At 42.3% G+C, this 14373-nt stretch overlaps 1 protein-coding gene across 2 annotated transcripts in view; it reads left to right on the forward strand.

The window, feature by feature from the left end:
* Positions 1-14373, forward strand: part of LOC128657306 (oocyte zinc finger protein XlCOF7.1-like) — a 142113-nt gene that overhangs the window by 55316 nt on the left and 72424 nt on the right. Inside the window, exon 7 of one of the 2 annotated variants that reach the window (XM_053711599.1) lies at positions 8012-8110. The exons of the other annotated variant lie outside the window; for it this stretch is intronic. Within the exon in view, the coding sequence (XP_053567574.1) occupies positions 8012-8110 (99 nt within the window). The remainder of the gene's footprint in view (positions 1-8011; positions 8111-14373) is intronic. 2 annotated transcript variants of the gene reach the window in all.

Below are 14373 nucleotides of genomic sequence, written 5' to 3' on the forward strand. Positions count from 1 at the left end.
CTATCTCGGGTCCATCTGTCCAAAGGTATGACCTTTCGCAGGCCAGATTGGACAATTGTTACGACAGATGCCAGCCTTCTAGGTTGGGGTGCAGTCTGGAATTCCCTGAAGGCTCAGGGATCGTGGACTCAGGAGGAGTCTCTCCTTCCATTAAATATTCTGGAACTAAGAGCGATATTCAAGGCTCTTCAGGCTTGGCCTCAGTTAGCAACTCTGAGGTACATCAGATTTCAGTCGGACAACATCACGACTGTAGCTTACATCAACCATCAAGGGGGAACGAGAAGTTCCCTAGAGATGTTAGAAGTTTCAAAAATAATTCGCTGGGCAGAGATTCACTCTTGCCACCTATCAGCTATCCATATCCCAGGTGTAGAGCACTGGGAGGCGGATTTTCTAAGTCATCAGACTTTTCATCCGGGAGAGTGGGAACTCCATCCGGAGGTATTTGCACAACTGATTCATCGTTGGGGCAAACCAGAACTGGATCTCATGGCGTCTCGCCAGAATGCCAAGCTTCCGTGTTACGGATCCAGGTCCAGGGATCCCAAGGCGACACTGATAGATGCTCTAGCAGCGCCCTGGTCTTTCAACCTGGCTTATGTGTTTCCACCGTTTCCTCTGCTCCCTCGACTGATTGCCAAGATCAAGCAGAAGAGAGCATCGGTGATTCTGATAGCACCTGCGTGGCCACGCAGGACCTGGTATGCAGATCTAGTGGACATGTCATCCTTTCCACCATGGTCTCTGCCTCTGAAACAGGACCTTCTACTTCAGGGTCCTTTCAACCATCCAAATCTAATTTCTCTGAGGCTGACTGCCTGGAGATTGAACGCTTGATTTTATCAAAGCGTGGCTTCTCCGAGTCAGTTATTGATACCTTAAGACAGGCACGAAAGCCTGTCACCAGGAAAATTTACCATAAGGTATGGCGTAGATATCTTTATTGGTGTGAATCCAAGGGTTACTCATGGAGTAAGGTCAGGATTTCTAGGATATTATCTTTTCTCCAAGAAGGTTTGGAAAAAGGATTGTCAGCTAATTAAGCGTCTGGCAGATGTTCCAGACGTTCAGGCATTTTGTCAGGCTTTAGTTAGAATCAAGCCTGTGTTTAAACCTGTTGCTCCACCATGGAGCTTAAACTTGGTTCTTAAGGTTCTTCAAGGAGTTCCGTTTGAACCTCTTCATTCCATAGATCAAGCTTTTATCTTGGAAAGTTCTTTTTTTGGTAGCTATTTCCTCGGCTCGTAGAGTCTGAGCTATCTGCCTTACAATGTGATTCTCCTTATCTGATTTTTCATACGGATAAGGTAGTCCTGCGTACCAAACCTGGGTTCTTACATAAGGTGGTATCTAACAAGAATATCAATCAAGAGATTGTTGTTCCATCCTTGTGTTACACAATCTGGACGTGGTCCGTGCTTTAAAGTTTTACTTACAAGCTACTAAAGATTTTCGTCAAACATCTGCTTTGTTTGTTGTCTACTCTGGACAGAGGAGAGGTCAAAAGGCTTCGGCAACCTCTTTTTCTTTTTGACTAAGAAGCTTAATCCGCTTAGCCTATGAGACTGCTGGACAGCAGCCTCCTGAAAGGATTACAGCTCATTCCACTAGAGCTGTGGCTTCCACTTGGGTCTTTAAAAATGAGGCTTCTTTTGATCAGATTTGCAAGGCGAAGACTTGGTCTTCGCTTCATATTTTTTCAAAATTTTACAAATTTGATACTTTTGCTTCTTCAGAGGCTGTATTTGGGAGAGAGGTTTTACGGGCAGTGGTTCCTTCCATTTAAGTTCCTGCCTTGTCCCTCCCTTCATCCGTGTACTTTAGCTTTGGTATTGGTATCCCACAAGTAATGGATGATCCGTGGACTGGATACACCTTACAAGAGAAAACACAATTTATGCTTACCTGATAAATTTATTTCTCTTGTGGTGTATCCAGTCCACGGCCCGCCCTGTCATTTTAAGGCAGGTAATTTTTAAATTTAAACTACAGTAACCACTGCACCCTATGGTTCCTCCTTTCTCGGCTTGTTTTCGGTCGAATGACTGGCTATGACAGTTAGGGGAGGAGCTATATTACAGCTCTGCTGTGGGTGTCCTCTTGCAACTTCCTGTTGGGAATGAGAATATCCCACAAGTAATGGATGATCCGTGGACTGGATACACCACAAGAGAAATAAATGTATCAGGTAAGCATAAATTGTGTTATATATATATATATATATATATATATATATATATATATATATATATATATATATATATATATATATAGCTAGATGTCAAGGTTAAGGTCAGTGGCAAAAGTATATAATTCACAAAACTTAAAGTTGTGTATGTACCATTAAGAAACTGTAAGGATGTATAGCAAAATGTTTCGTAAATGGTTTTTAATCTTTGCTCAGGACTTTGAGTGGAAATTTGTAATCAGTGTCTCAGATTACAACATTCAAATTAGGCAGTTACCAGTGAATAACATTTAGGCATATGTTGCAGCATTAACGATATAAAGTCTAAACAAGTTAGTTGCAGATAAAGTCTCCTTGTTAACAATGTGCGGATATAGGGTAGAAGTGAAAGTCTGACCTGTATCCTGAGAACGGAGGTGCGGTACTCACACACGCTGGGAGCTGCAGAGTGACTCTGGATGTGAGAGCTGCCCCGGGCCGTAGCTGATGACGTAAGCGGTGCTGCACAGGGCTGTGTCTAGAGAAGTAGGAGCGCACTTGTCTGAGAAGGAGACGGTAACAAGAGGAGAAACAGCAACGGAGATTGAATCAGGTAGGCTTTTGGAAAGAGCTGCTTCGTGAGCCCTGCAACAACTGAAGATCACCAAAATAGGGCTCTGCAAGATAGTCACGAAGTCTAGTATGGAGCAAGTAACTTAGTTGTGAGTTAGAGGCTAGGAATCAAACTTAATTAACCAACAAGGTGTGCTAGTAGGAGGTGCTCTTTATAGGAAGCATCTTAAAGGTACAAGGTCAGTTTAACCAGCAGACAGGAACCCTTACATAGCCCCCCCTCAAAGGAACCACAGCGAGGTTCAGGGTCTGGGGCGATCAGGGTTACATCTGTGAAAAATGGAAACCAGCCTAGGAGCCGAAACATTGGAAGCAGGCTCCCAGGAATCATCCTCATGACCGAAACCCTTCCAATGGATCAGGTAGAAAAGGACTCCATGGCGGAGTCTGGAATCCAAGACACTGTGAACTTCATACACCGCGTCAGAGGCAACTGTAAGGGTCTGGTCGTCAGTTCCAGTGTGAGAGGCAGGAGTGTTACATGGTTTGACCAAGGATACATGGAATGTAGGATGTATCTTGAAGGAGGGTGGAAGTTGTAATGTTACTGTCGAAGGACCATTAACCCGGGTTACTGGGAAAGGACCTAGAAAGAGCTTGCCCAGTTTCCTACATGGATACGGTATCCTGAGATGCTTAGTAGAGAGCCACACTCGTTGTCCCACAGTGTATTGTGGAGAGGGTCGGTGCCGGAGATCGTAATACCTACGTTGTGAGGCTTGTGCATGATGAATATGATCACGAATCGAAGAGAAGTTGGCAGCAATGTCATTGACAAGATCATTCACTTGTGGGCAAAGTGTTTCAACTCTGGGTAGGAGGGTGAAATTAGGATGTAAACCATAATTCACATAGAAAGGTGAAGTGCCAGTAGTAGAACTTTGAGTGTTATTATATGCAAACTTGGCCAGAGGTAAATAAGTGGCCCAAGCATCTTGTTGATGAGAACAGAAACAGCGCAAATACTGCTCGAGCCACTGATTCACCCGCTCTGTCTGACCATTCGTTTGCGGATGGTAAGCAGTGGTAAGTTTCTGCTCTATATGAAGCGCGGTGCACATATTTCTCCAAAACCTAGAGGTGAATTGAGATCCTCTGTCGCTGAGGACTATTTTAGGTATCCCATGGAGTCGTACAATGTTACTTATAAAGAGATCACACGTAATTTTGGAGGTGGGTAAGGAGGAAATTGGTACAAAGTGTGCCATCTTTGAAAAAAGATCTGTTACCACTAGTATGGTGGTGTAGTTACATGATTGGGGTAAATCAGCAATAAAATCCATAGAAACTGCCTCCCATGGAATTTGTGGGACTGGTAGAGGTTGTAGGAGCCCCACAGGAAGTTGTCGTAAAGGTTTAGTTGTTGCACATACTATGCATTGAGTAAGATATTTTTTTAGATCCTGATGTAAAATTGGCCACCAGAAGGATCTCTTGAGCAATTCTGTAGTTTTATCCCTACCCATATGTCCTGCAAGGGGGGACTCATGAACAGATTTAAGAACAGAAAGTCTTAAAGTAGGAGGAATGTATAACTTCCCATCCTTGCATAGGAAGTCGTCAGGGTTGCAGGTGAGATCTGCATGTGGTGCTGAAGAGTCCTTGGCGATTGCGTCCTTTAGAACAAATGTTAAATCTGATAGAACCCCTAGGATGCAGTCTTTAGGAATGACAGTGGCAGGTGTATTGAGATTTTCAGGTTTAGAATCTCGCCTGGAAAGTGCGTTGGCCTTGCCATTACTTGCACCCGGTCTATAAGTAATAATGTAATGGAAACGGGAGAAGTACAAATTCCAGCGTAATTGTCTGGAGGATAGAGTTCGGTTTGATTGCAGGTATTGCACGTTCTTATGGTCGGTATAGATAACCGTTGGTTGTGCAGCCCCCTCCAGTAGATGTCTCCAATGGTCAAAGGAACATTTTATTGCAAGCAATTCCTTTTCTCCAACGGGATAGTTTAACTCCGCCGGTTGCATGAGTCTGGAAAAGAAGGCTACAGGGTGCAATGGATCCTTGAATGATTTCCTTTGGGAGAGAACTGCGCCTATGGCGAATTCTGAAGCATCAACCTCCAAAATAAACTGTTTCTCTAGATCAGGGTACTGCAGGATAGGTGCAGTGGTGAATTTACGTTTTAGTAAATCGAATACTGATTGAGTTTCTTTTGACCACTTGAATGCTAAGTTTAACTTAGTGAGTTCAGTGAGTGGTTTAGTGATGGACGCAAACCCTGGGATAAATTTTCTATAATAATTTGAGAACCCCAAGAACCGTTGTACATCTTTTCTAGAATGGGGTACAGGCCAATCCAAAATTGCTTGAACCTTATCATCCTGCATCTTAATACCCTCAGGGGTTATATCATAACCTAAGAAAGTTATGTTGTTGGACTCAAATATGCATTTCTCTAACTTGGCATATAGATTATTCTTACGTAATCTAGTTAGTACTTCCTTTACATGGATTCTGTGTTGATCAAGATTTTGAGAATAGATCAGGATGTCGTCAAGATAGACAACAACAAAAACATCTAGTATATCCCTGAAAAGATCATTAATCAAACACTGAAATGTTGCTGGGGCGTTGCATAGTCCGAATGGCATCACTGTATATTCGAATAGCCCATATCTAGTCCGAAAAGCAGTGAGCCATTCGTCGCCAGCTCTCATTCGTATTAGATTATAGGCTCCTCGAAGATCCAATTTTGTGAAAATCGAGGTCCCCCTTAATCTTTCTATTAACTCAGGGATTAACGGGAGTGGATACCGATTTTTCCTAGTACGCCTGTTTAACTCCCTATAGTCAATAATGGGTCTCAATGTGCCATCTTTGTTGGTAACGAAAAATATGCCTGCACCTGCTGGGGATGTGCTAGGTCTTATAAAGCCTTTCTTAAGATTTTCGTCAATGTAATTTTTTAGGTGTTCTAACTCTGGCTTAGAGAGGGGGTAAATGTGTCCATAAGGGATTGAGACCCCTGGGAGTAAATCAATAGGACAGTTGTAGTCCCTATGGGGGGGTAATTTTTCGGCATCTTTTTTGTTAAACACATCAGAGAATTCAGCATACTGTTGGGGTAGAATATTATCATGAACCTGTAACATAACTGAGTCAGAAGAGTTTTGTTCACTATCAGTGAGTTGAGGAAAAGTTAAACTAAGATTACTCCAATCTACAGATGGTTTATGTGTTCTTAACCAGTTTATACCGAGTATTATATCAAACATTGGGGAGGTTATCACATCAAATGTGAGTATTTCTGTGATGTGTGTGCATGAAGTTACCTGTAAGGATGTTGTCTGGTGTGTAACAGGACCTGATTTAAGCATTGTGCCATCAATAACCTTCACAGAGACCGGTAGATGCTTACACACAAGGGGTATTTTATTTTGTTTGACAAAAGCTTGATCAACAAAATTTCTGCCAGACCCTGTATCGACAATGGCTTCAGTGGTTATCCGTACTTGGTCCCACTGTAAAATAATTGGAATGGTCAGATATGAGGGTTTAATAACTTTCATCAAATATGATTCTGTAGAATTAAACAACCTACCCTTCTTATTTTTTGTGAGGACAGGACAGTCCTTGACTTCATGTGAGGGGCTGGCACAATACATGCACAGACTGTGCAGTTTCCTTCTGGTTTTTTCTTGCATGGTTAGGGGTCCTTTCATAAAACCAATGTCCATAGGTTGAGGAGTATCCTTACTAGAGTAGGCTACAGTGGATGATAGACTCCTTGTACTGTTAGCTTTTTCAGAACGGCGTTCCCTGAGACGTCTGTCAATATTGATAGTAAGGGTGAACAAGTCCTCTAATGAATCCGGTATACCTGTGCGCGAGAGTTCATCTTTAATTTTAAGATCTGTCAAGGTTAAGGTTAGTGGCAAAAGTATATAATTCACAAAACTTAAAGTTGTGTATGTACCATTAAGAAACTGTAAGGATGTATAGCAAAATGTTTCGTAAATGGTTTTTAATCTTTGCCCAGGACTTTGAGTGGAAATTTGTAATCAGTGTCTCAGATTACAACATTCAAATTAGGCAGTTACCAGTGAATAATAAAGTCTAAACAAGTTAGTTGCAGATAAAGTCTCCTTGTTAACAATGTGCGGATATAGGGTAGAAGTGAAAGTCTGACCTGTATCCTGAGAACGGAGGTGCGGTACTCACACACACGCTGGGAGCTGCAGAGTGACTCTGGATGTGAGAGCTGCCCCGGGCCGTAGCTGATGACGTAAGCGGTGCTGCACAGGGCTGTGTGTAGAGAAGCAGGAGCGCACTTGTCTGAGAAGGAGACGGTAACAAGAGGAGAAACAGCAACGGAGATTGAATCAGGTAGGCTTTTGGAAAGAGCTGCTTCGTGAGCCCTGCAACAACTGAAGATCACCAAAATAGGGCTCTGCAAGATAGTCACGAAATCTAGTATGGAGCAAGTAACTCAGTTGTGAGTTAGAGGCTAGGAATCAAACTTATTTAACCAGCAAGGTGTGCTAGAAGGAGGTGCTCTTTATAGGAAGCATCTTAAAGGTACAAGGTCAGTTTAACCAGCAGACAGGAACCCTTACACTAGAGGATATAACAAATCATAATATAAGTAACTTGTAAGTTGTTTAAAATCACATACTCTCATATATTGGGTTTAATGCCACATTAAATTCAATATTCCATCTAACTTTATTTGGTGTTTAATATCCAGTTGATTTGACAGCCTCGGTCTCAAAAACAAAAAGTGTCCCATTTTACACAGCATGTTTTCATTTGATTGATAAAAAAATTTGCACTTTATTTTGTTTTTGTTGTGTTTTTTTTATTTTTTTTTTATTTTTTCGTACCAACCAATTGACAAAATATAGTGATGATATGGTGTTGGAATGATAATGTTTTTGTCACTTAATCAAGAATTATACTTGCCATGTTTGGTATACGGTTAAATAAGAAATGGTGAGCGGAGAGAGTGGGAGGGGGCCTCTTTGCTCTAAAATGCCTGGGCCCTTTTTTAGTCCCAGTCCGGCCCTGTGACCCAGGTTGTATTTACTGTTGTGCTGATGTCATTTCATGGGATGTTTCTACCGGATGTGACTGCTATTGATGTAGGCTCAGGTTTATTTCACTTAAATTACACAGTTTTTCACATTTTGTTTTAAACTAACTTTTAAAAAGATACAATGTAAAGAGGGATTTATTTCTATTACTGATATTTTTCAGGTGAAAACGATTCTAGCATTTTATGTAACACAGAACAAACAGAAGATCAGAATATGCCAGAAGCTGCAAAGCAGGAAATATGTAACAATATAAGTACAGGTAGGTGTACTAGTGTGACGTGTGTCTGAGGGATACAGGGCACAGGTGAGTGTACTAGTGTGACGTGTGTCTGAGGGATACAGGGCACAGGTGAGTGTACTAGTGTGACGTGTGTCTGAGGGATACAGGGTACAGGTGAGTGTACGTGTGTGATGTGTCTGAGAGATACAGGGCACAGGTGAGTGTACGTGTGTGATGTGTCTGAGGGATACAGGGCACAGGTGAGTGTACATGTGTGATGTGTCTGAGGGATACAGGGTACAGGTGAGTGTACGTGTGTGATGTGTCTGAGGGATACAGGGTACAGGTGAGTGTACGTATGTGATGTGTCTGAGGGGTACAGGGCACAGGTGAGTGTACGTGTGTGATGTGTCTGAGGGATACAGGGCACAGGTTAGTGTACGTGTGTGATGTGTCTGAGGGATACAGGGCACAGGTGAGTGTATGTGTGTGATGTGTCTGAGGGATACAGGGTACAGGTGAGTGTACATACGTGATGTGTCTGATGGATACAAGGCACAGGTGAGTGTACGTGTGTGATGTGCTTGATGGATACACAGCACAGGTGAGTGTACATGTGTGATGTGTCTGAGGGATACAAGGCACAGGTGAGTGTACGTGTGTGATGTGTCTGAGGGATACAGGGCACAGGTGAGTGAGTGTACATGTGTGATGTGTCTGAGGGATACAGGGCACAGGTGAGTGTACATGTGTGATGTGTCTGAGGGATACAGGGCACAGGTGAGTGTACGTGTGTGATGTGTCTGAGGGATACAGGGCACAGGTGAGTGTACATGTGTGATGTGTCTGAGGGATACAGGGCACAGGTGAGTGTACATGTGTGATGTGTCTGAGGGATACAGGGCACAGGTGAGTGTACATGTGTGATGTGTCTGAGGGAAACAGGGCACAGGTGAGTGTACATGTATGTGATGTGTCTGAGGGATACAGGGTACAGGTGAGTGTACGTGTGTGATGTGTCTGAGGGATACAGGGTACAGGTGAGTGTACGTGTGTGATGTGTCTGAGGGATACAGGGCACAGGTGAGTGTACGTGTGTGATGTGTCTGAGGGATACAGGGCACAGGTGAGTGTACATGTGTGATGTGTCTGAGGGATACAGGGTACAGGTGAGTGTACGTGTGTGATGTGTCTGAGGGATACAGGGTACAGGTGAGTGTACGTATGTGATGTGTCTGAGGGGTACAGGGCACAGGTGAGTGTACGTGTGTGATGTGTCTGAGGGATACAGGGCACAGGTTAGTGTACGTGTGTGATGTGTCTGAGGGATACAGGGCACAGGTGAGTGTATGTGTGTGATGTGTCTGAGGGATACAGGGTACAGGTGAGTGTACATACGTGATGTGTCTGATGGATACAAGGCACAGGTGAGTGTACGTGTGTGATGTGCTTGATGGATACACAGCACAGGTGAGTGTACATGTGTGATGTGTCTGAGGGATACAAGGCACAGGTGAGTGTACGTGTGTGATGTGTCTGAGGGATACAGGGCACAGGTGAGTGAGTGTACATGTGTGATGTGTCTGAGGGATACAGGGCACAGGTGAGTGTACATGTGTGATGTGTCTGAGGGATACAGGGCACAGGTGAGTGTACGTGTGTGATGTGTCTGAGGGATACAGGGCACAGGTGAGTGTACATGTGTGATGTGTCTGAGGGATACAGGGCACAGGTGAGTGTACATGTGTGATGTGTCTGAGGGATACAGGGCACAGGTGAGTGTACATGTGTGATGTGTCTGAGGGATACAGGGCACAGGTGAGTGTACATGTATGTGATGTGTCTGAGGGATACAGGGTACAGGTGAGTGTACGTGTGTGATGTGTCTGAGGGATACAGGGCACAGGTGAGTGTACATGTGTGATGTGTCTGAGGGATACAGGGTACAGGTAAGTGTGCATGTGTAATGTGTCTGAGGGATACAGGGCACAGGTGAGTGTACATGTGTGATGTGTCTGAGGGATACAGGGTACAGGTGAGTGTACATGTGTGATGTGTCTGAGGGATACAGGGCACAGGTGAGTGTACATGTGTTATGTGTCTGAGGGATACAGGGCACAGGTGAGTGTACATGTGTGATGTGTCTGAGGGATACAGCGCACAGGTGAGTGTGCATGTGTAATGTGTCTGAGGGATACAGGGCACAGGTGAGTGTACATGTGTGATGTGCCTGAGGGATACAGGGCACAGGTGAGTGTACATGTGTGATGTGTCTGAGGGATACAGGGCACAGGTGAGTGTACATGTGTTATGTGTCTGAGGGATACAGGGCACAGGTGAGTGTACATGTGTGATGTGTCTGAGGGATACAGGGCATAGGTGAATGGATTTTATTTTCAAAAACCTCACAAAACCCTGGACTGAATATGAAAAGTTTTTTTTTTTTTTTTTAAGTTGTTTCATTCTTTGCGAGCCATCAAGTTTGATGATCCTGAAATGCCCTGATAAAAGGGCCCGGCAACAGTATATTATATAGTATACCTACTGTATATTAGCCCGTCCCATAACCAATAAATGTGCGCAATTTTATAGTATGCAAAATATAGTAATTTTGCAGTGCGCGTGTGCAATCTGCATATTAATGATGGTGTGCGCGTGATGCCGTGGACGAACTTATCTAGTTATTTTAGAGGCTGCTACAAGGTCACTGCATGTGTCCATAAACAACAAATGGCAACTGTGTTGCAAATCTCTGCCTTTATTAGGTTGTGCATTAAAGTGCCCTTATAAGGATCTGGTCTGTTTGTGTACAACACTTGTGAATGAGTGAAGTATAATGAAGCACCTTCAGTATTTGTTGCGTTGAGCTAAACCCTCATTTCTTTCATGTAATTAGCAAGAGTCCATGAGCTAGTGACGTATGGGATATACATTCCTACCAGGAGGGGCAAAGTTTCCCAAACCTCAAAATGCTTATAAATACACCCCATACCACACCCACAATTCAGTTTTACAAACTTTGCCTCCCATGAAGGTGGTGAAGTAAGTTTGTGCTAGATTCTACGTTGATAAGCGCTTCGCAGCAGGCTGGAGCCCGGTTTTCCTCTCAGAGTGCAGTGAATGTCAGAGGGATGTGAAGAGAGTATTGCCTATTTGAATTCAATGGTCTTCCTCTAGGGGATCTATTTCATAGTTTCTCTGTTATCGGTCGTAGAGATTTCTTCTCCTACCTCCCTTTTCAGATCGACGATATACTCTTATATACCATTACCTCTACTGATTCTCGTTTCAGTACTGGTTTGGCTATCTACTATATGTAGATGAGTGTCTTAGGGTAAGTAAGTCTTATTTTATTATGACACTCTAAGCTATGGTTGGGCACTTTATTTGTAAAGTTCTAAATATATGTGTTTAAACTTATATTTGCCATGATTCAGGATAATCAGTATTCCTTATTTCAGACAGTCAGTTTCATTATTTGGGATAAATGCATATGATTCAATATTTTTTCCTTACCTTAAAATTTTTTTCAATTGACTTTTTTCCCTGTGGGCTGTTAGGCTCGCGGGGGCTGAAAATGCTACAATTTATTGCGTCATTCTTGGCGCGGACTTTTTTGGCACAAAAAATGTTGTCATTTCCGGCACCCTAATTGACGCCGGAAGTTTGTTCATGGTTGCGTCATTTTTTGACGTATATGTGTTCAGACGTTTTTTTGCGCCAAAATTGTGGGCGTCGTTTTTTTCGGCGTCACAGGATGTGGCGTCATTCTTTGCGGCAAAAAATATGGACGTTGTACTTGGCGCCAATAATGTGGGCGTCATTCTTGGCGCCAAAAAATGTGGGCGTCATTTTTTTCACATTATTTCAGTCTCATTTTTCATTGCTTCTGGTTGCTAGAGGCTTGTTCATATGGCATTTTTTTCCCATTCCTGAAACTGTCATTTAAGGAATTTGATAATTTTGCTTTATATGTTGTTTTTTCTATTACATATTGCAAGATGTCTCAACCTGACCCTGGATCAGAATCTACTTCTGGAAAGACACTGCCTGATGCTGGTTCTACCAAAGTTAAGTGCATCTGTTGTAAACTTTTGGTAACTGTTCCTCCGGCTGTTGTTTGTGATAACTGTCATGATAAACTTTCTAATGCAGATTGTGTTTCCATTAGTAATAATCCATTACCTGTTGTTGTTCCTTCAACATCTAATGTTCAGGATGTCCCTGTTAATGTAAAAGAATTTGTTTCTAAATCTATTAGGAAGGCTCTGTCTGTTATTCCTCCTTCCAGTAAACGTAAAAGGTCTTTTAAAACTTCTCATATTTCAGATGAATTTTTAAGTGACCGTCATCATTCTGACTTATCTGTTTCTGATGAGGATCTATCTGGTTCAGAAGATTCTGCCTCAGATATTGACACTGACAAATCTTCATATTTATTTAAGATGGAGTTTATTCATTCTTTACTTAAAGAAGTGTTAATTGCATTAGATATGGAGGAGTCTAGTCCTCTTGATACTAAATCTACTAAGCGTTTAAATTCGGTTTTCAAACCTCATGTAGTTATTCCAGAAGTTTTTCCAGTTCCTGATGCTATTTCAGAAGTAATTTCTAGGGAATGGAATAGTCTGGGTACTTCATTTACTCCTTCTCAAAGGTTTAAGAAATTGTACCCTGTGCCATCTGATAGATTAGAGTTTTGGGACAAAATCCCTAAAGTTGATGGGGCTATTTCTACTCTTGCTAAACGTACTACCATTCCTACGGCGGATAGTACTTCCTTTAAGGATCCTTTAGATAGGAAGCTTGAATCCTTTCTAAGGAGAGCTTATTTATGTTAAGGTAATCTTGTTAGACCTGCTATTTCTTTGGCTGATGTTGCTGCAGCTTCCACTTTCTGGTTGGAGGCTTTAGCGCAACAAGTGTCAGACCATAATGCTTATAGCATTGTTAAACTTCTTCAACATGCTAATAACTTTATTTGTGATGCCATTTTTGATATCATTAGAATTGATGTCAGGTATATGTCTTTAGCTATTTTAGCTAGAAGAGCTTTATGGCTTAAATCTTGGAATGCAGATATGACTTCTAAGTCAACTTTGCTTTCTCTTTCTTTCCAAGGTAATAAATTATTTGGTTCACAGTTGTATTCTATTATTTCAACTGTTACTGGGGGGAAAGGAACCTTTTTGCCTCAGGACAAAAAATCTAAAGGTAAATACAGGGCTCCTAATAGTTTTCGTTCCTTTCGTCAGAATAAGGAACAGAAGCCTGACCCTTCCCCTAAAGGAACGGTTTCCGTTTGGAAACCTTCTCCAGTCTGGAATAAATCCAAGCCTTTTAGAAATTCAAAACCAGCTCCCAAATCCACATGAAGGTGCGGCCCTCATTCCAGCACAGCTGGTAGGGGACAGGTTACGATTTTTCAAAGATATTTGGATCAATTCGATTCACAGTCTTTGGATTCAGAACATTGTTTCTCAAGGGTACAGAATAGGTTTCAAGGTAAGACCACCTGTGAGAAGATTTTTTCTCTCTCTCGCATTCCAGTAAACCCAGTGAAGGCTCAGGCATTTCTGAAATGTGTTTCAGATCTAGAGTTGGCTGGGGTAATTTTGCCAGTTACAGTTCTGGAACAGGGTCTGGGGTTTTACTTGAATCTATTCATTGTACCAAAGAAGGAGAATTCCTTCAGACCAGTTCTGGATCTAAAAATATTGAATCGTTATGTAAGGATACCAACATTCAAAATGGTGACTATAAGGACTATTCTGCCTTTTGTTCAGCAAGGGCATTATATGTCCACAATAGATTTACAGGATGCATATCTTCATATTCCAATTCATCCAGATCACTATCAGTTTCTGAGATTCTCTTTTCTAGACAAGCATTACCAGTTTGTTGCCCTTCCGTTTGGCCTAGCAACAGCTCCAAGGATCTTTTCAAAGGTTCTCGTTGCCCTTCTCTCTGTAATCAGAGAACAGGGTATTGCGGTATTTCCTTATTTGGACGATATCTTGGTACTTGCTCAGTCTTTACATTTTGCAGAATCTCATACGAATCAACTTGTGTCGTTTCTTCAAAGACATGGTTGGAGGATCAATTTACCAAAGAGTTTTTTGATTCCTCAGACAAAGGTAACCTTTTTGGGCTTTCAAATAGATTCAGTGTCCATGACTTTGTCTCTAACAGAAAAGAGACGTCTGAAGTTGGTTTCAGCTTGTCGAAACCTTCAGTCTCAATCATTCCCTTCGGTAGCTTTGTGCATGGAAATTCTAGGTCTCATGACTGCTGCATCGGAC

Source organism: Bombina bombina, chromosome 4, assembly GCF_027579735.1.
Source record: "Bombina bombina isolate aBomBom1 chromosome 4, aBomBom1.pri, whole genome shotgun sequence".
Classification (NCBI taxonomy): domain Eukaryota; kingdom Metazoa; phylum Chordata; class Amphibia; order Anura; family Bombinatoridae; genus Bombina; species Bombina bombina.